The sequence below is a fragment of the Microcebus murinus genome, chromosome 16 (genome assembly GCF_040939455.1).
Source record: "Microcebus murinus isolate Inina chromosome 16, M.murinus_Inina_mat1.0, whole genome shotgun sequence".
In the NCBI taxonomy this organism is placed as follows: Eukaryota; Metazoa; Chordata; class Mammalia; order Primates; family Cheirogaleidae; genus Microcebus; species Microcebus murinus.
Window position 1 is genome coordinate 22,930,993 of NC_134119.1, and position 20,322 is coordinate 22,951,314.

The 20,322-nt window shown below is 38.0% G+C and overlaps 1 protein-coding gene across 1 annotated transcript in view; it reads left to right on the top strand.

Moving 5' to 3' along the window:
• HAO1 (hydroxyacid oxidase 1) overlaps window positions 1-20,322 on the top strand; it is a 53,222-nt gene that overhangs the window by 16,672 nt on the left and 16,228 nt on the right. Inside the window, exons 3-4 of the mRNA XM_012755220.3 lie at window positions 6,510-6,765; window positions 14,209-14,384. Of these exons, the coding sequence (XP_012610674.1) occupies window positions 6,510-6,765; window positions 14,209-14,384 (432 nt within the window). The remainder of the gene's footprint in view (window positions 1-6,509; window positions 6,766-14,208; window positions 14,385-20,322) is intronic.

Below are 20,322 nucleotides of genomic sequence, written 5' to 3' on the forward strand. Positions count from 1 at the left end.
CCACCACTGCTTAGACTCTCCCTCCTATTTTCTATGAGGTCCTGTCACATGTAGCCCATTAACTCAGATGAGCTTTTGTGCAAGAAAATATCTACGTCCTCATTCTCAAAGTATGGTCCATGGAACAACAAACAGCATCAGCATCCTTAGGGGGCTTGTTGGAAATGCAGATCTCAGGTCGTGCCACTGAGATCTACTGGGTCAGTGCCTGAAATATGTTAACATCCCACAGGATCCCTGTGCACACCAAATCTTGAGAAGCCCTGGACAGAGCATTGTATGAAAGTGCCTGTTGGTTCCCAGCAAAAGGTATAGTTTAAATCCTCAAACATGAAACAGTATTGGATGTAGCCTGAATGTAATCCCCTTCTAAAGACCTTGTCAATTTTAGAATTGACCACCTGAAATGAACAGGAAGTCATATGAAGACTCTAGACAAATGAGAGTGATGTATTCAGAGTAGGTTTCATTTAAAAACCTAGGACAGACCTATCCAGGTCCCTAACATTTAAGTACTCAAAAGGTTTTCTTTCTTTGCTCTTTCACATCCAGATTACCTGGATCAGAAATCAATGTTTTCATGAAGGGTCAATGCCAAAATCAAAACAAAAATGAAACAAAACAAAAAATTCTGCCAAACTCTGAAAGCACAATTGTATTTCTCAGCCACAGGGAAGGCAATACCAATTCATGCTATTTTGCAAAGCTATTTACCTGTTCTAGCCCATTTATTAATAAATGACTGCAAGTTAGAGTCTAGGATTTGTGTCAATTCCAAGGGTAGCTGCATTCATGTTTGATATGAGTTGATGCAAACCTCAGTAGTTGATTACAGGTTCTCTAGTATAGGAAATTCAGCTAACCTTCTACTGAACGGCAGTTTGAGAAGTCAGAACCACATTTAATTTATACTAGGTCATTGCAGACCCTTATAGGATTTCCTCACCCTAGTGCACGTGATTTAACTCTAATAAGAACTTTATTATGGACGGGTCTGAGTGTAACTTTTATTCTGTAATACAGAAAGAATTCATGTTTTCCATTAGCCCATACCCCATTTTTTGAGGGGGAGGTAGGGGTGGCAGTAAGCAATGATATTACTTTCATTTATTTCCATATAATTATATTTATAGTTGTATTACAAATGGAAGAGTAAAGAAACAAGAAAATATATACTGAGAACTTCTGAAATTTTTTGCCAGTATTATTGATTGATGGCTGGACTATGAAAATGTTGACACTCTGCATTTCCCTTCATAGAAATCTGTAAACAGGTGGGAAAGTGGGGAGTGGGGAAAGGCATATATTTGTTGTACTTCCTGGATTATGTGCTATTATCTTGTTCCTGGATCTCTAAAGGAAGGCACACCTTGGGCATTCAGAAATTATCTCTTTATATATTTTTCCCTATATAGATCCTGGCAGGGAGGTCCTTGGCCTGGAGAAGGTTCCATTCTCCTTTAATAACCTTCTCCCTATAGGTAGTGAGCATCTGATGCTATATTTTCAATGGAAAAGAGGAATTAATTTTTTGAACAGAAAAACATTGGAGAGGAAACTTCATATCATTTTCCAAAATGGTTGCACATTTACATTTCAATTCTCACCAACAGTATACTGGGGTTACCTTTTCTCTATATCCTCTCAAATACTTGTTATCATTCCATCTTTTTGGTAATAACCATTCTAATAGGTGGGAGGTGATAGCTCATTGTGGTTTTAATTTAGATTTACTTGATGATTACTGATGTTGAGCATTTTTTTTTCATATATCTGTTGATCATTTGTATTTCTGTTTTTGAGAAACGTTTGTTCAGACCTTTTGCCCATTTAAAAAAAAATCAGATTGTCCATTTTCTTGCTATTGAGTTGTTTGAGTTCTTTATATATTTCGGATATAATCCCCTTATTAGGTGTATGGTTTACAAGTATTTTCTACCAATCCATGGGTTGTATCTTCACTTTGTTAATTTTTTTTTTTTTTTGCTTGTGCAGAAACTTTTTAGTTTGATATAATTCCTCAAAAAGCTAAAAATAGAACTAATCCACAATCCAGCAATGACACTTCTGGCTACATAGCCAAAGGAATTGAAATAGGTATATTGAAGAGATAACCTCATACCCATGTTTACTGCAGCATTATTCACAATAGCTGTGATAAGGAACAAAACTAAGTGTCTGTCAACAGATGAATGGACAAAGAAAACATGGTATATATGCACAATGGAATACTATTCAGCCTTTAAAAAGAGGGAAATCTTGTCTTTTGTGACAACATGGATGAACCTGGAGAAAATTATGCTTAGTGGAATAATCCAGGCATAATAGTCAAATACTATATGATCTCACTTATATGTGGAATCTAAAACGTTACCACAGAGTGGTATGGTTACCAGAGGATGGGAGGGGAGAGACAGAGATGTTGATGAAGGGTACAGAGTTTCAGTTAGACTGGAGGAATAAATTTTAGAGATCTATTGTACTTCATGGTGACTACAGTTAATGATAATATATTGTATATTTCAACATTGCTAGAAGAATATATTTTTAATGTCCTCACCACACACACAAAAAATGATAAGTTGGTAAAGTGATGGATATGTTAATTAGCTTGTTTAAATCTTTCTACAATGTATACATGGGTCAAAACATCACATTGTATGGCATAAATATATCCGACTATTATTTGTCAATTAAAGTAAATAAAAGTTAACTAAAAAATAATTTCAGAGGAAAGCTGAATGTGCAGAACATTAATGAACAATGATGTTAAAAATCCCAAATCCTTGGCAAAATTGTGGAAGTGTATAAAGCTATATAGGACTTCTTTTTCCAAATAGAATTAGACATTCTCTCATCTAACCCTTTATGATTGCATGGCTTCAGAGTTTACACAGGAAATATCCACAAACATTGCCTCAATGGATTATCTAGTCATGCTATGGAGTGGGAAAGGTGGCTGTTTTGCAGATGGAATTTGCTACCTGGATGGCAAGGCTGGGACTGTAGCCAAGGCCTTTTGATTCTTAATCCATTATGCCTTGTTGTTGTACTGAGATATAAGTATTAATATTATCAACCAGGTCATTTATGTACCTATCTCTTTGGTGCACCAATGCCTGAGACCTTGCCAGTGTTTCTTATATAATTAGAACTTTTAAACGAAGACTGACCATGCTATCTCATTCATAACATTTTTAAAATCCCAGGCTCCCTTAGTTCATTTTAATATAAAACTGTGTTGAAAATAGTGGATATGATTCATCAATAATTTTCATTTATCACAGCAAATAATCACAAGTGAATTGAGATCATAATGATCACTGATATTTGTTTCAGGGAGCATGAAGCCTTCTAAGTTTTACTCCTCTGTTTTGTCCTAGCCTCAAATGATAATATGTCAGCACAGACTCTGATATTCTTCCTTCATCCAGTAGAATTCTCTTGGGATAATTTATTAAATCACCAAAGATTTATTGGATGCCTATAACTGGGAACAATGGTAACTTAGAATTTGGGGGACACCTATTCAAATTTGCAGCCACATGTGATTTAATCATTGGAAAATAAACACTGAGCAATGACTCTTGAAGCTATTTATATCAGAACGAGTAGATTCAGGATATAGATGGAATAGATTGACCTTGCTTCTCTCTGGACATGCATATCCCAGTGATTTGCATAGAATATCTGTGATGGTTGACAATTCCTGCAACCTTAGGCAGTTAAGGTGAAGTAGGTATTATTTGCACATTGTTTTGTGGCACTCATGCAATCTGTGTAGAATGCCTGTAGATATTTCTTATGAAGTCAAGATTTTTTTTGTGGATTTTGATATCCTATTGGTAGAGCTGCTGCTGGCTTGCATGAAGGCCTTTGTATTAACTACAGTAGATGCCCTGTCATCTGAGTGGTTCTCTTTGAGTGGTGCCCTTTTGTGCATCCACACTCTGCACTAACATTATGCGGCAGACCTTCCCACTGAATTCTAAGATTCTATGCCTTCCCAGAGCTGATGGCAAGGTAGTATCTCTTAGACACATGGCAACCTACTCTCTTGGGTGTCATGGTCCTGAAATAGTGAGGGAGTACATTTATCTATGTTTGGTACCAGGGAGTCTTTTAAGACTCTGGGAATTCTAGAAAGGCCATTGCCCTGGGGGAGTGGTAAGACATGCTGGGTTCTTGTCTGACCTACTTTGCTGCTCATCTCTGTGGGACCTTAGTTAGGTAACATCCTTTTTGGGACATAATTTCTTTTGGCTAAATTGATGGAGGATGGTGACCCAAGTAATCAATGTCCCCTGGTGGTCCCTCTAAACAGCAGTGGGTGGCCTGGAATTATTGTCCATATTTACAAATCAATGAATATCAGATAATGGTCCAGATGTTAATATGTGTCGTTACTTAATAAAATATTTTTTGGACAGTATTTTGCAAGTCCTGAGCCTCTATGGCAGAAGTTCTCAAAGGAACTCTTGGGGTTGGGAGGACAGATCAGTGACTTGCAGACATCATGCTCTCCAGCTCAGAGCTGCAGTATCTGACCAGTGACCTGGAGAAAATGGATGACAAACACCTTGAAAGGTGTTTTTTTTCTTTTTTTTAAAAGTGATATATATATATATTTTTGAATTCATTTTGTTACTATTTGAACTTAGGCTTTTACTATCAAATGGTTATGATGCTCTTTAAATTTCAGAGTGTAATCCAACACTGGCAGTATCAGTAAAATGTGGAAGCAAGTTAGAAAGGCAAATTCTTGGGCCTCATCTCAGACCTACTGAACCAGAAAACTCTGTGGGTGGGACCCAGACATCTGTGATTTCACAAACCCTCCAGGGGACTTGGTTGTCCTCTAAAATTTGTGAACCAGGGAAGCTTTTTAACCTCTCAGTGTAGCTTTATAAACAGCGAGTAACTTGATTTTCATCATTATTCTATGAGTGTCACTTAGACAACTGTGTTTACTTCCATTTGATACATGGTGAGCTCTCAGATACTTTAAATGATCTGGAGTTACATGGTCAGTTTTATACACTGATAATTTATCTCTTGGCGTATTCTGCATATGGCCCATAAACACTGTATTGGTTTCTCTTCCACTAAATCCGACTCCAATTTTACCATCTAATTTTGGAGAAAAGCCTATCACCCATGTCCTTTCAAATATTCTGGAAAACTATATTGGTTAGATGACTGCATTTAATTTTTCATTTATTTGCTCACTTTTTGCTACCTTCGTCAAAAGTATATAACTGCTACCTTCCTCAAAAGGATGCAAGTCTGTATGGGATATTTAATAGCAGGCACATTTTATGAAATTTTGACAGACAACATAAATGGCAGACTGTATCTTCAATAAAACTTTGGAAATAAAATTAAAAAAATTAAAAGAAGAAAAAATTAAACTCAGCCATATTTCTCCCACCCATCATTGGCATTTAGTTTGTTTACATTCATATACTAATAATTACATTTGTATAAACATGGAATCATGTTATACCTGTCATTTTGCGGAATTTTTCCTTTCCTTAATATATCTATATATCTTATACATCTTTCTATGCCTGTAAATATTGTTTTATAATTGTAATAGAGTTTTACAGAAAAGAAGCAGCAGCAGGATCTCTCTCTCACTTTCTCTCTCTCTCTCTCTCTCTTCCCCTCTCTCTTTCTCTTTCTCTCTGGAGATACATACATACACACACAAACACACACATATATATACACACACATGTCTATATCTATATTACATATCTACATCTATGTATGTATGTATGTATGTATGTATGTATCTATCTTTATATATATATCTCCATAAATAGGAACATATTTATTTTCAGGAATTGGCTCACCTAATTGTGAAGGCTGGAAAATCCAAAATCTGCAGGTTAGGTATGCAGGCTAGAGTCTCAGGGAAAAGTTGATGTTGCAGCTCCCATCTAAACACAATCTGCTGGCATAATTCCCTCTTTCTCTTCCTAAGACGAGGCCAGTCTTATTCTTAAGGGCTTCAATTGATTGGATGAGGCCCATCTTCATTATGAGGAAAAGTTGATTTACTCAAAGTCTACTGATTTAAATGTTAAGTTCATCTAAAAAATATCTTCACAGCAACATCCAGATGTGTTTTACCAAATATCTGGGCACCACAACCTAGCCAAGTGGATCCATAAAACTAAGCATCACAATAAATTACCTTTAATGGGTATACATATGCCATTTTATAGATGAGCTGTAGTTTAATCAATCCCCTAAGACTGGACATTCAGGTTGTTCATAATTTTTACATGCATATAGCCTATCTTTGCCTATTTGACTCATTTTTTTTTTCCTTTAGGAGAGATACATAGTGTGTGGAAAGGAATGCATATTTCTAACTTTTAAAAGATTTAACTTCATACTGCCAAATGGCCCTTATAGTCTTCACCCTTTGACCTGCAACTTGAAGTCTTAAGAGGGAGAATGATGCCAGATCCACCTTGATCATGTCCTCTCTTTCTCAGCCTGTCGGTCCCTGGGAATTGGCATGATGCTGAGTACCTGGGCCACCTCCTCAATTGAAGAAGTGGCAGAGGCTGGTCCCGAGGCACTTCGCTGGCTGCAACTGTACATCTACAAGGACCGTGAGATCACCAAGCAGCTAGTGCGGCGGGCAGAGCGGATGGGCTACAAGGCCATATTCGTGACGGTGGACACTCCTTACCTGGGCAACCGCTTTGACGATGTGCGTAACAGATTCAAGCTGCCACCACAACTCAGGTAACCATGATCGCGTTGGCCCTGAGCTGGTTTGGGTTGGAAGGGATCATGTCTAGGAATGAGAGTTATCTGGTTCTTACAGATGGCATCATTGTTAAATATCCAGGTAATCTCTGGCAAATTACAGTTCTTTTGTGGGTGACACTTCTTTGAGCTAAAAAGCAAAGATAGTAATTGTGTATATACTTGTAAAAGTCAAGTAAATTTTTGTACCAGAGTGCATTAAGTGTTTTGGGAAGGATTAGTTGACATGCAGATGGAAGATATTTACCCAAGCAACAATTTGTTATTGAGATCCTGATACTTCATTTCTTTGCTGAAATCAAAGATCCACCTTTGAATTTTATTTTTAATTGCATTTGGAGTAGCTAAGGCTAAAGAAATTGAAAAAAGAGAAAAGAGTGGAGGTGAAAGAAGCCGCAATTTTGATGCCTAGTCTTCTACTTCCTCTTTCAGCAATATTCTTCTTTCATTGTCATTGATACATGGGTCAAGATTCATTCATTCACTCACTCATTCATCTTACCAAAAACAATGTATTGAATAATCTAAAACTGAACTATGATGGTTTTATCAGGTCATTCATCCATCTTGTCCATCAGCAGTAAATTGTTGTCTCTTTCCTTGTAGTATTTTATGATTAGAATCATCTTCAGTCAAAGCTGGGAAGTCAGTGTAGTTTGCTGAAAAAGATCTCAACCTTCCTAAGCTATTCAACTCTTTTCCCCATCACTTTTTTTCTTCCTTCATTTCCCAAGTGTGCTCTTTGGGGTTTTCATATCAATTCAGATTTGATATGCAGTAGCCCTCAGGGCTATATGTATTTGAACAGTGATTGAACTCTTAGTTTTAAGGAAGGATGTTTTTGTGTTGGAACCCCCAAAACACCCATAAGAGTATGAGAAACCATGAGGGATTCCTTCCTGGGCCCCCAGCCCTCATTCCATAGGCCATTACATACTTTGTGTTTTAATTGTACTTGTAAAAACTGGGGCTAAGAAGATTCAAAAAAGATAGACAAGATAAAAGAAGCCACATGTAAACATACTGCTGTGTATCCTTCTAAAAGATTCGAAAACTAAAAGATTCAAAATCAAATCAGCATTCTACATAAAGGCAAGAAGAGTAGTGGATGCCAGGAATTTCATATATATTATATTCAGCTTGAGGTTTATCTCAACCGCCACAGAAGTTGGTATATAGTCTTGTATGCATGTCATGTAATTGCCATATTAGTTCTGTCATGGATATACCTGCAGTGGGGCAATGACAAAAAAGGGAAAGTTTTTTTCCTGCCAGGTGTGCCAACACAGCCCCACGTATTCCAGACGCAGGGTTACCCAAAAGCCCTGTCTTTAGTTTTTAAAATTTTATTTATTTTTTTAGTATATAAAAGTTTAATTTGTTGATGCTGGTATCTTTCTTTTTTAAATTTATTTCAGAATATTATGGGGGGAAAATGATTTGGTTACATAAATTGCTTTTGAAAGCCCCTGACATAGTCTTATACCTTGCCAAATTCATCAGAAAGCTGATGACTTCAAATTTCCCTTATATGAAATCTATATTTACATTATTTCTCTATTTTGATTACCTTACTTTTTTTTTTCAACTTTCTAAAATAATTATTTTCCCACTATCTAGACTTCTTACAGGAAACATTCCTCATTGTTTCCCCTTGGCCATTTGAAAAGGAATTTGCTCTTCCTTTTCCTTGTCCTCTTAATACTATTACTACTAACAATAATAAATACAGGGAGGTTTTTTTGGTTTGTTTGCTTTTTTTGAAACCTAAGAAGCACTTTTTTGTTTGGGACAGCAAAATGTTTTGAGGGGTATCTACCTAGGTGGGTGAGATGGCACCGCTGTTAATGCAGCCGGTACCTCCTGTCCCTTCAGTGCCGAGGTCACCTGGTGAGTGGCGGGAAGGTTGATTTGCTTTTCCCCTTTTCTTTTGCTCCTGGGCTCCTGCCCAGATGACGTGGAGGGCCATAAAACAAAGACCCTTTTCAGCTGTAGGTGTGCACAGGGCTTGCTGCGGTTCCCTGGCTTGTCACATGTCCGGTCTGAAGATGATCAAATCATGAGCAACATATCCAGGTTATAGGGAACATGGGAAACACCCCGCAGCAGGGTGCACCCCAGCCCCCCAGAGTGCACACTGGCGCTGTTTGTCCTGGTGGACTCTGGAGCAGGCTAGCACCTTCTGGTCGGTTCCCCAGCAGCCCGCATTCAGCTTGAGAAGGCAGAGCGCTCTAATGGGAGGTCCAGGCTTCCGCCTGAGGCCACATACACCAAAAAGCTCATCTGTTACACTCTGATATGAAATTGGTTTCTTTCCGCCACCGACCTGACTCATAGAAGGTGAAGCCTGGCTTTTCAGAAGTGAGGTTTGGCAGGCGAGAGAGGCAGGAAATCCAGAGGAGAATGAGTCTGTAATGCAGTGGCTCCTTCCAGCTTTTGCTACTTCCTCTTGCCCGACTCTTGGCATCTGTGACCAGCAAGAGTTCAGAGTTTCAGTAGTCTCTGCTTGGCCCATATGCAAAACACATGTATGTGTGTGTGTACATTATTAATGACATGGAGGTTCCTGAAACTGAGAGGGAGTGAGGAGAGTTCTCATCTGCTCTCGGAAGAAGCAAGGAATGAAGCCAGTTGACCAGACTGATTCCTGAGGCTTTGAGGCAGGGGTCTTTTCTTTCTTCCTTCCCCATGGAGACGGGTGGCTCCCTTCTCAGGGTTAAGGTTCGGCTCTTTAGTTCAGTGCCAGGGCAGTTTAAAGAGGAGAAAAGTAATTTCTGATCATTGACTAATATCAAGGTAAACTACGGTGCTTACCCTTTCTACAATTTGCCCAGTGACATGCTTTCTTAAGGCCAGAGGTGATTTATTAATAGATCACCCTAAAGCACATCAGGCTGTCACTGTCTTCCCAAGTCTCTGAGGGTAAAACAGGCCTCCCCGGTGCTATGTGCGTGGGCCCCATTGTGTCTCTGCCTTATTGCCCACAACTCCCATCCTCACTCACTCTTTCACTCTGGCTGTGCTGTGCTTGCCACATGCCACATGCTTGAGCCCCGGGGCCTTAGCCTTGGCTGTTCCCTCTGCCTGTAACATTCCTTTCCCAAATCGTTGTGAGCATAACGTCCTCAATTCCTTTAAGACTAGACGTTAGAGGTGGATCTACATGTCTCTCTGTTGGGAACCACAATAAAAATCAATGATACAGACCAGGACAGGGACATCATAATATGATCAGGGGTGGGGCAGGGGCTGGTAGCTGGAAGAGAGAGCTTGATGGAGGACTTGTTACGTAGCCCAGTAGCCTCGAAACACCTTGGTTAGGAAAACGTTCACATTGATAATTGCGGTAGGACAAAGATGTCCATTTCCTAATCTCTGGAACCTGTTACTTTACATGGCAAAACAGACTATGCAGATGTGATTAAGTTAAGGACCGTGAGATGAGTTAATTGTCCTGTTTTATCCAAGTAGGCTTAATGTAATTAAAAGAGTCCTTATAAGAGGGAGGCGTGAGTGTTAGAGTCAGAGAGAGATGAAATGATAGAAGTGGAGGTTGCAGGGATGGCCAGAAGCCAGAAAAAGCAGATGGTCTCTAGAACCTGGAAGAGACAAGGGAACAGGTCTTCACCTGAATTCTCTAAAAGGAGTGCAGCCCTGTTGACACTTTGAGTTTAGTCCAATAAGACCCATTTTGGATTTCTGAGCTGCAAAACTGTAATATAGTACATTTGTGTAATTTTAAGCTTCCACATTTGGGGCCATTTGTTACAGCAGCAATAAGGAACAAACATAATAACACCACTCTGCTTATTTCCTCTTCCAAGTAGCTTCCCAGTAAACCCAGCCCTGGTTACCGTATTTGAAATTTCAACTTGAGGCTCTGGCAACTCACTTTCCTCTTATTCTGTCCTATTTTTTTCTTTCTTTGTTTATTCCTTATTTCTTTTTTTTTTTTTTCTTGTATAAAGAAAAATATGGTTGGCATAGTACTTATGTTCTACCATGCTTCAGAATTTACTTATTATATTTCCTAGGGTTGGAGATTTTTGACTTTTATTTACTAGTATACCCTAAATATCTGAAATACTGGCATGGAATAGGTGTTCAATGTGTAATTGTTGAATCAATCAATAAAAATGTACTGGAACATGTGAGATTTTCCTAATATAACATGACCAGTAAGAAATTCGTGCCCTGAATCTTTCTTCTGTCTAGCCACATTGAGGAAGAAATCACCAGATCCATGTTCTCAACACAAGAATTAACAACAGAATTAAAGGCTGGTGGCCCAGGCACCGATCCCTATATGGATTATGGACATCTCTGTTTCTTTTCATAATGTGTTGATATTGTGGGTTCTACTGGTTGCTTTATTTTTTAGTTACCCAATATAGAGACGTGTGGCTTTATCTTTAATGCCAGGTTATCAATATTTATAATAAATAATATTGCATATTACTCAATACTCAGTGTTACTACTGGTTGATTAATGTTAAACTTTATTTAGTAGTTGTACTATTGTTTTATTTTTTTGATGATAACTTACTAAAAGCTAAGCCAATTTCTTCATTTGATTAAAAAGCATATCTGAAGGCCACTCAGGTTCTAAATAAGTGCCCTACAGAGGGGAAATCTTGTCCTGTGCCGTTGCAGCATTAAACAGATCGGGATTCGGGGAATTAAACCCTAAGTATGTTGTTATTTTGATGTCGCCCCTTTCCTTCCTTACGAAATGGAATACTTTGGTTATCAGAAGCCGCTTTAAATACTTTTTATATATATGTCATAATCCAAATAAAAATAGCATTCATGGAGGTTTCTTTCGGAGCCATTGGTAAAACACTCCGTCGTGGGTCTCTGTCAGGATATCTGAAAACTTTTTCTTGGCTTCTGGCTTTGAACAAAGTTTTAGAGTCACAACAAGGCTTCATTGTGCACTGAAATTTCTGTAAGGCAACATTCATTCAAGTGTTGATCTGCATTTCACCGTCCAAGAATAACAACAGTTATTTATATAATTTTATCCATGTTTCTGTTTTTTCCTATCCATTTCACCCTTTCACCCCACCCCTGCTGAAACACTGTAGCTTGTTTGGGATGGGGGTGGGGTGCCATGCAGAGTATACGCACATACAGATGTTTTTCTTTTTCTTTTTCTGGTCTTGTTATGAGATAGACAGATTGGACTTTTTCTTATTAAGAATATTATTTAAAAACTTGGAATTTAATGTCATCTAATATTATTTGTAAGTAATGAACTAGGTCTCCATAATAAGAATATATTTATTGACCAGAAGATTAGCTTAATTCACTTCAAGTTAGAGTGACCACAGAAGACCAGAGCCTGTGATAAAATGTACAACCCTAAGTGATTTGATTGGAAAAAGAAAATGCCGAAGCATGTCAGCTGAAATCCCTACCATAGCCCCCGAATTAGATGGGTATCCATCCATATGTCTCTCACTGGAACTTTCCATGATGTTTAGTGGCCAGCTGAGTCCATGAAACTCTAGGACTAACTATTCAATCCTCATTAAGAAAACTTTGTCAATAGCTTTAATTGAGTAATGTGGGATATGGATGTTCATGTCCTTATGATAACATATGCCACCTAAACTATACAGTCTGTTACATTAGCTAAAATACACTAAAATATAAAAACATCAAACATAGTTTTGTTTGGTCCTATTAAAGGAAGTCATGATTGTGTAAAAATATTTAAAAAATAAGGTGGCTAAACCAGGTGCAGTGACACATGCCTGTAGATAGTCCCAGCCACTCAGGAGGCTGAGGTGGGAGGATTACTTGAGGTCATGAGTTTGAGGCCAGCCTGGGCAACATTAGGAGACTCTCGTCTATTATAAAAAAATAAAAATAGCATGCCTGGATACTTCCAGGTTTATGCATACATTTGTATAGTTATGGCTCCAAGATCTTTTCAACATTCAACGGCAGAGCTGGTGCCAGGGAAGGTAGAACTAGGACTAAGTCAGACATCTGTATACAGCTCTGCTTTTACCGAAACAGAGATTGGCTGGCAGGGTAATTAATAACATGCAAAAGAGCAACACGAATCCAGGTCATTGTCATCATTCAAAGACACCATTTCAGGAAAAGAGTTCCCAACTGGATTTGGGGCTGAGGGCAGCCAAGTCACAGGGATGATTCCATTCTGTGTCCAGATAGCCATCCATCCAGCTAGCGGTCAGAGGGGTAGGCAGGAAAGTCTTTGCCCTAGTTGGGGGAATTGCCAAAACTGAGTCAGGATATTAGGCCAAGAGAAAAGACTTCTGGCATAGGGTGAGCCAGCCAGCAGCAGAATCTTAGAAGTGTGTTAGTGAAACACTGGGCTAAGCTGGGTCCACAGAGTTAAACACAGGGGAAGGCAGCAACTCAGTGGTGTTGTGTCTGGGTTTGGGTTTCCCTAGAAGCAGACTGTGAACCTGTGATTTAAGTGTAAGTAGTTCATTTTAAGGCGAAAAATGGAACAAAGGAGGGAAGGCATTGATCAAAGGGCATGTTATCAAGACAACTACAACTGTGGGCAACTGCAGCTTGATCCTGCTAGAAGATTCCCGGTGTTTATGTAGAATTCATCTTAGAGACAGTCTACCTAGGTGCGAGGGAGCTGGGGCATTTACACTTCAACATCCCTGGCCCTTTCGGTCTGCTGTGTGGGGGTTGACTCAGGCTCCAGGAGCAAGAAAAGGCAACATGGCCGCCAACACCCCCACAAGAGCAGGACAGGAAAGCGACTGCAGTAGCAACAGACAGAAGATGTTAACACACGTTACTGAAGTTTCAACATCCTCTAGGATTTTCTACAAGGGCATTGGACGTTTCCTGAGGTTTTTCCAAATGCTGCCAGTTGTGAATTTTATTGTTAAAATTGCACCAACTTGTGGTGCAAGTCTGTTTTTATTTTCTATTTAAAATGGGAATTGTAGAGCATCAAATTAATTTTTTACAAGTTTTTTTGAAGAAAATGTTATAATGATTTTGGTATATGAAAGCCCTTTGTAAATTTTAAGGTGCCATACAAATGTTTTTCATAATGATTAATTTGCAATGATGGCAGAAAATAGCATCAAGTCTATTATCTATATCTATAAATGGCTTAAAAAGGAGATATTTGTATCTAGCCACATATTTTTCCTTGGAATTGATTTGTTTGTATAAACACAGCCTGAATTATAAAATAAGCTGTGGGTGACCAATTAAGACCACTATATTGTTACATTTAGCCTAGAATTCTGTATCAAAATGTGGAAAATATGCATGCAATCAACTTAAAAATGATTGAGGAGTGAACAGCCAATTGATTTGAAAAGGGTAACTTCTTTTTTTCATTGAGTGAATCATTGTAAACATATCTCTAACTTTGGGAAATTTTTCATTTTATGCATCTCTTTATTTCAGGATGAAAAATTTCGAAAGCAGTGATTTAGCATTTTCTCCTAAGAAAAATTTTGGAGACAACAGTGGACTTGCTGCATATGTATCTAAAGAAATAGATCCATCTATCAGCTGGGAAGATATCAAATGGCTAAGAAGACTGACATCACTGCCTATTGTTGCAAAGGGAATTTTGAGAGGTTTGTTTATTTTTCTATTTGAATCCATACTGATTTTATGATCCTTTGTGGTTAAGGTCATGATATTTTTAAGGGAAAATAACTAATCAGGAAATTTTAACATGGAAATCAAAGGAGACTTTCCAACTCTCAATTCTGTCTTTTCATGTTATTGAGTAAATACCTCGTCTTTCTTAGGCAATATTCTGAAATAGAATAACTTTCATGAAATAGAAAGTTAGCTTTTTCAAAGTATTATGATGCCATTGCTTTATTTCATAGCTATTACTGAATCTTGGAGCTTGGCAAGATCTTGGTAGAATGTTATGAGTTCTTTGTTTTACCTAAAAGCTACAACAGATGCTTTCAGATCAAAGACATGTTCCAAGGATGGTATTATGATAGTCAACCTGTTTTAAGAGCTTTTTCTCTTTATCTTGTGCTCCTTCCAAGTACCAATGGCTAGGACTAATTTTTGAATGTGGTCAAACCCACATTGCCTCTCTGTAGAGAATGGCTGACTAGGATAGTAAAATCCTCAATTATCAAGCCACGGATAATAAGAAACTTGACTGTTTCCCCAACATCCAAATATATTCAAATCCCTCAGGGAACGTACCGATGACAATAATAATTTTGGAGTGTGAAAGTGTTTACCCACAAAAATGTTTTCTTGCCTTTGAAAAACCTTTTTTTTAAAATAAGTATGGTTATATAGATAACTGCCAAAACATTTTTTTTTTTTTAAACTGAAGTGTTTCAGTGAGTGACTCTGGGATGACAATCTATTAACTTATTTCAGGGTCTAACAACAACTTTGAATCAAACCTTTTTGGTTTTACTTGAACATGTGTGAGTCACGTGGCCTCTATTTATATAGTTCTAGGCATGCTGCCTACTTTGACTATTTAATCTTATATATGCAGAAATGAGGTCATAAGAGTAAAAGAATGGACCTAGTGCAGTCTTTTTAAGTAGTGGAGATATGTTTAAATCCAGAACTATCTTATTATGTGATTTTTTAAATTTAGTTGTTTTAGTTGACATATAATAATTGTACACATTTATGGGTCACATAGTGACATTTCGATAACATATAATGTATAGTGATCAGATGAGAGTAATTAGCATATCCGTCATCTCAAATATTATTCTGTGCTTTTAAGAAAACATTGTTATACCGTTTCCTATTGATCATTGTCGTGATTCAAAATTCTGTGGATTATAACTTCGGTGAGTACATTTTGGTTTACAGACACCTTTAAACAACCGTTTCACTTACCTTCCTTGCATCCATATGGTCACCACCCATGGTTATTCATGCTATTTCTTGTGGCCACACCCAACCATATATACTAAAAAACATTAACCTATAGGTTCTGTGCCATTCATTCATTCACCCATCTTTTTATTCACTCATTCATTTATTCCATAAACAATCATCACACTGCATGCTAAAATTGTTTTATGAAATAAAATCATTTGAAATCCTTGGCCAAAAGGAGAGTCTAGTAGGAGACAGACATATAAATAAGCATTCTAGGTGCAATACAATGTTGAAGGCACTGAGATAGAAATCTGTATAAGGATGTGGCTTAGAAAAAGGGTGCAGACAATTATAAGAGTGGGTTAAGCTTGGTGTGGTGGCTCATACCTCTAATCCTAGCACTTTGGAAGGCCGAGATGGGAGGATCCCTTGAGGTCAGGAGTTTGAGAACAGCCTGAGCAAGAGCAAGACACTATCTCTACAAAAAAATAGAAAAAGTAGCCAGGTGTCGTGGCCTGTAGTCTCAGCTATTCAGGAGGCTGAGATGGGAGGATTGCTTAAGCCCAGGAGTTTGAGGTTGCAGTGAGCTATGATGATGCCACTGCACTCTATGGATTCTAGCCCAGGTGACAGCAACTCTGTCTCAAAAAAAAAAAAAAAAAAAAAAAAAAGGGTGGGTTAGGAAATTTTTCATTTCAGAATACAAGATGAAGGGGGAGAAAGTGTGGTCAGGGAGGACATTTAGGAGCTGCTGCCCAGGAAAGAGCCAATTGTAGGCTGCCTTAGAGGAATGGTAAGGAGGGAGGGGACTGAGAAGATCTAATTCTAATTAAATTAGAACATTAAGACAGTTAATGACAGAGATGGCCCAGGTGGACTGGCTTGAAACACTAAGGAAGGACACATTTTAGTGTGGTCCCATAATTGTCAGTTAATAGGGAACACATGTAAGAAGGGAGTGATTTCATTTTCAACCAACTTTTCAAATTAGGATTTCTGATTCATATCATTTTCTGCAACTTTGTCCTCTAGGATATGAAGCAAATCCATTGAATTAGATTTACTATCATGGGTTATGGCATGGATATTTTGGCTTCTAGAACTTCATTCTGTGATCACCTTACCTAGGACCACCACCACCACCACCTCCCTTTTCTTTTCATCCAAATGGAATATATGGCTTGTTTCTATATGTTTTCATATGTTTTGCACGTAGTAGATAGCCCAACTCTTTTTTTAAAATTATTTTTATTTTTTTTATTTTGGCATATGATGGGGGTACAGATTTTAAGGTTTCAATAAATGCCCTTTCCCCTCTCCCCCCACAAGTCTGAGTCTCCAGCATGACCATCCCCTAGATGGTGCACATCTCACTCATTATGTATGTATATACCCACCCCCGCTCCCCTGCCCAATACCCTATTACTGTAGCACCTATGTGTCCACTTAGGTGCTGCTCATTTAATACCAGTTTGCTGGTGAGTACATGTGGTTCTTGTTTTTCCATTCTTGGGATACTTCACTTAGTAGTATGGGTTCCAGCTCTAACCAGGAAAATATAAGATGTGCTATATCACCGTTGTTTCTTAGAGCTGAATAGTACTCCATGGTATACATATACCAATAGCCCAACTCTTTACCAACAAAAATTCTCAGTGAAAACTATGTTAAGTCTATATAATTAGATGGAAAGGCAAAAAGCAAGAGAAAGAAAGACATTTGGAATTTGAAAGGAAATAGCTTATTTATACATGTACAGTTTACATTGTCTAGTTTTCTGTAACTATTTGTTTCATTTATTTAACAAACAAGAATGATCTCTATGACAACAATTGCATCAAGTAACACATATGCTCAATGTGGATATGGGGGCAGGAGTGACAGGGACAGTTCTAGGAAACCCAGTCTTCACCATTTCGTAGGTCTTCACGAAGAAGTCCCATGCTCTGACTGAGAGTCATTCATCCTGTCTCAGTTTCATTTTACCAGAAAAGTTCAGATTGTGTTTGTAGAAACATAAAATCATGAGCACCTGGGAAGACCTAGATGAAACATCCCATCCTCATCACCATTTTAAGAATTGAATTTGTATGGATGCAGATTGGAATGCAAGATGTAATCTCTCACTGTGGTTAAACTGCCCTCAAAGAGCTTTTGACACAAGCTTCAAACACGTACTTAAGACAGGATTTGGTCTTCCTCAGAACTCACACTAACAAACAAATGTCTTTTATGGGCAAAGGTATAATGCTTTTTAGAGTTTCTTTTTTCTTTTTCTTTTAATTTTTTTTTAATCTTAAAACTATGTTGTCTCACTTGTATTGTGGCTTTCTGGCTCTGAGAAATTGTTCTCTAATTGGCTATTTTCATATACAGGCATATAGAATTTTAGTATTGGAGATATTGTGGGTTCAGTTCCAGACAGCCTCAATAAAGCAAGTCACACAAAAGTTTTGGTTTCCCAGTGCATATGAAAGTTATGTTTGTACTATATTATACTCTGTTAAGTGTGCAATAGCATTATGTCTAAAAAACAACGTACATGCCTTAATTAAAATAATATTTCATTGCTAAAAAATGTTAACAATCATCTGAGACTTCAATGAGTCCTCATCTTTTTACTAGTGGAGGACCTTGCCTCAGTGTTGATGACTGCTGACTGATCAGTGTGGTGGTTTCTGAAAGTTGGGGTGGCTGTGGAAATTTCTTGAAGTAAGACAGCAGTGAAATTTCCTGTATTGATGATTTACTTTTCTCAAACTCTGCTACTTTTTTATCGACTAAGTTAATGTAATATATTAACTTCTTCGCTGTCTTTTCAACAATGTTCACAGGATCTTCACCAGGAATAGACTCGCTCTCTCAAGAAACCATTTTCTTTGCTCATCCAAAAAAAGCAACTTCTCATATGTTAAAGTTTTATCGTAAGATGGCAGCAATTCAGCCACATCTCCTGGCTCCACTTCTAATTCTAGTTCTCTCATTATTCCCACCATGTTTGCAGTGCTTTCTTCCATTGAATTCTTGAACCCCTGAATGTCATCCATGGGGGTTGGAATCAACGTCTTCCGAACTCCTGTAAATGTTTATATTTTGACCTCCTCTCGTGAATTACAAGTGTCCTAAATGGCATCTAGAATGGTAAATCCTTTCTAGAAGGTTTTCAATTTACTTTTCCCAGAACCATCAGAAGAGTTACTATTTATGGCAGCTATAGCCTTATAACATGTATTTCTTAAATAATAAGACTTGAAATTCAAAATTATTTTTTGATCCATTGGCTATACAATAGGGGTTGTGTTCACAGCATGAAAACAACATTAATCTCCTTGTATATCTCCATCAGAGCTCTTGGGTGACTAGGTGCATTGTCAATGAGCAGTAATATTTGGAAAGCAATCTTTTTTTTTTTTTTTTTCTGAACAGTAAGTCTCAACAGTGGGTTTAACATAGTCAGTAAACTATGCTGTAAACAGATGCACTGTCATCCAGGTTTTATTGTTTCATTTATAGAGCACAAGCAGAGTAGATTTAGGATAATTCTTAAGGCCCCTGGGATTTTTGGAATGGTAAATGCACATTGGCTTCCACTTAAAATCACCAGCAGTCTTAGCTCTTAACAAGAGTGAAATCAGCCTGTCCTTTGAAGCTTTGAAACCAGGCATTGACTTATCTTCTCTGGCTATGAAAGTCCTAGATGGCATCTTCTTCCAGTATAAGGCTCTTTTAGCTACGCTGAAAAATCTATTGTTTAGTGTAGCCACCTTCATCAATCATCTTAGCTAGATCTTCTAGATAACTTGCTACGGCTTCTCCAGCAGTAATTGCTGCTCTACTTTGCATTTTCTAGTTTGGAGATGAGATGGCTTCTTTCCTTAAACTTTATGAATGCACATCTGCTGGCTTCCAACTTCATCTGCAGCTCAAACTTTTCATTTGCAGCTTCCTTGCCTCTCTCAGCCTTCATTGAAGAGAGTTAGGGCCTTGCTCTGGGTTAGGCTTTGGCTTAAAGAATGTTGTGGCTGGTTTGATCTATCCAGACCACTAAAATTTTTTCCATATCAACAATAAGGCTGTTTTGCTTTCTTATCATTTGTGTGTTTACTGGAATAGCACTTTTAACTTCCTTCAAGAACTTTTCCTTTGCATTCACACTTGGCTGTCTGGCACAAGATGCCTAGCTTTCAGCCTATCTTGGCGTTTGACATGCCTTCCTCAGTAAGCTTAATCATGTCTAGCTTTTGATTTAAAGTGAGAGATGTGTGACTCTTCCTTTCACGTGAACACTTAGAGGCCATTGTGGGGTCATTAGTTGGCCTGATTTCAATACTGTTGTGTCTCAGGGAATAGGAAGGCCTGAGGAAAGAAAGAGAGATGTGGGAATGGCCAATGGAGCAGTGAGAACATACACATTTATCAATTAATTTCACTATCTCATGTGGGCATGGTTTGTGGCATCCCAAAACCATCACAACAGTAACATCAAACATAACAGATACAATAACAATGAAAAAGTTTGGAATATTGTGAGAATTACCAAAATGTGACAGAGACACAAAATGAGCACAGGCTGTTGTAAAAATGGCACCAATAGACTTGCTTGATTCAAGGTTGGTTGCCACAAACATCCAATTTGTAAAAGTAACAATATCTTTGAAGTTCTTTAAAGCAAAGCACAATGAAACAAGGAAT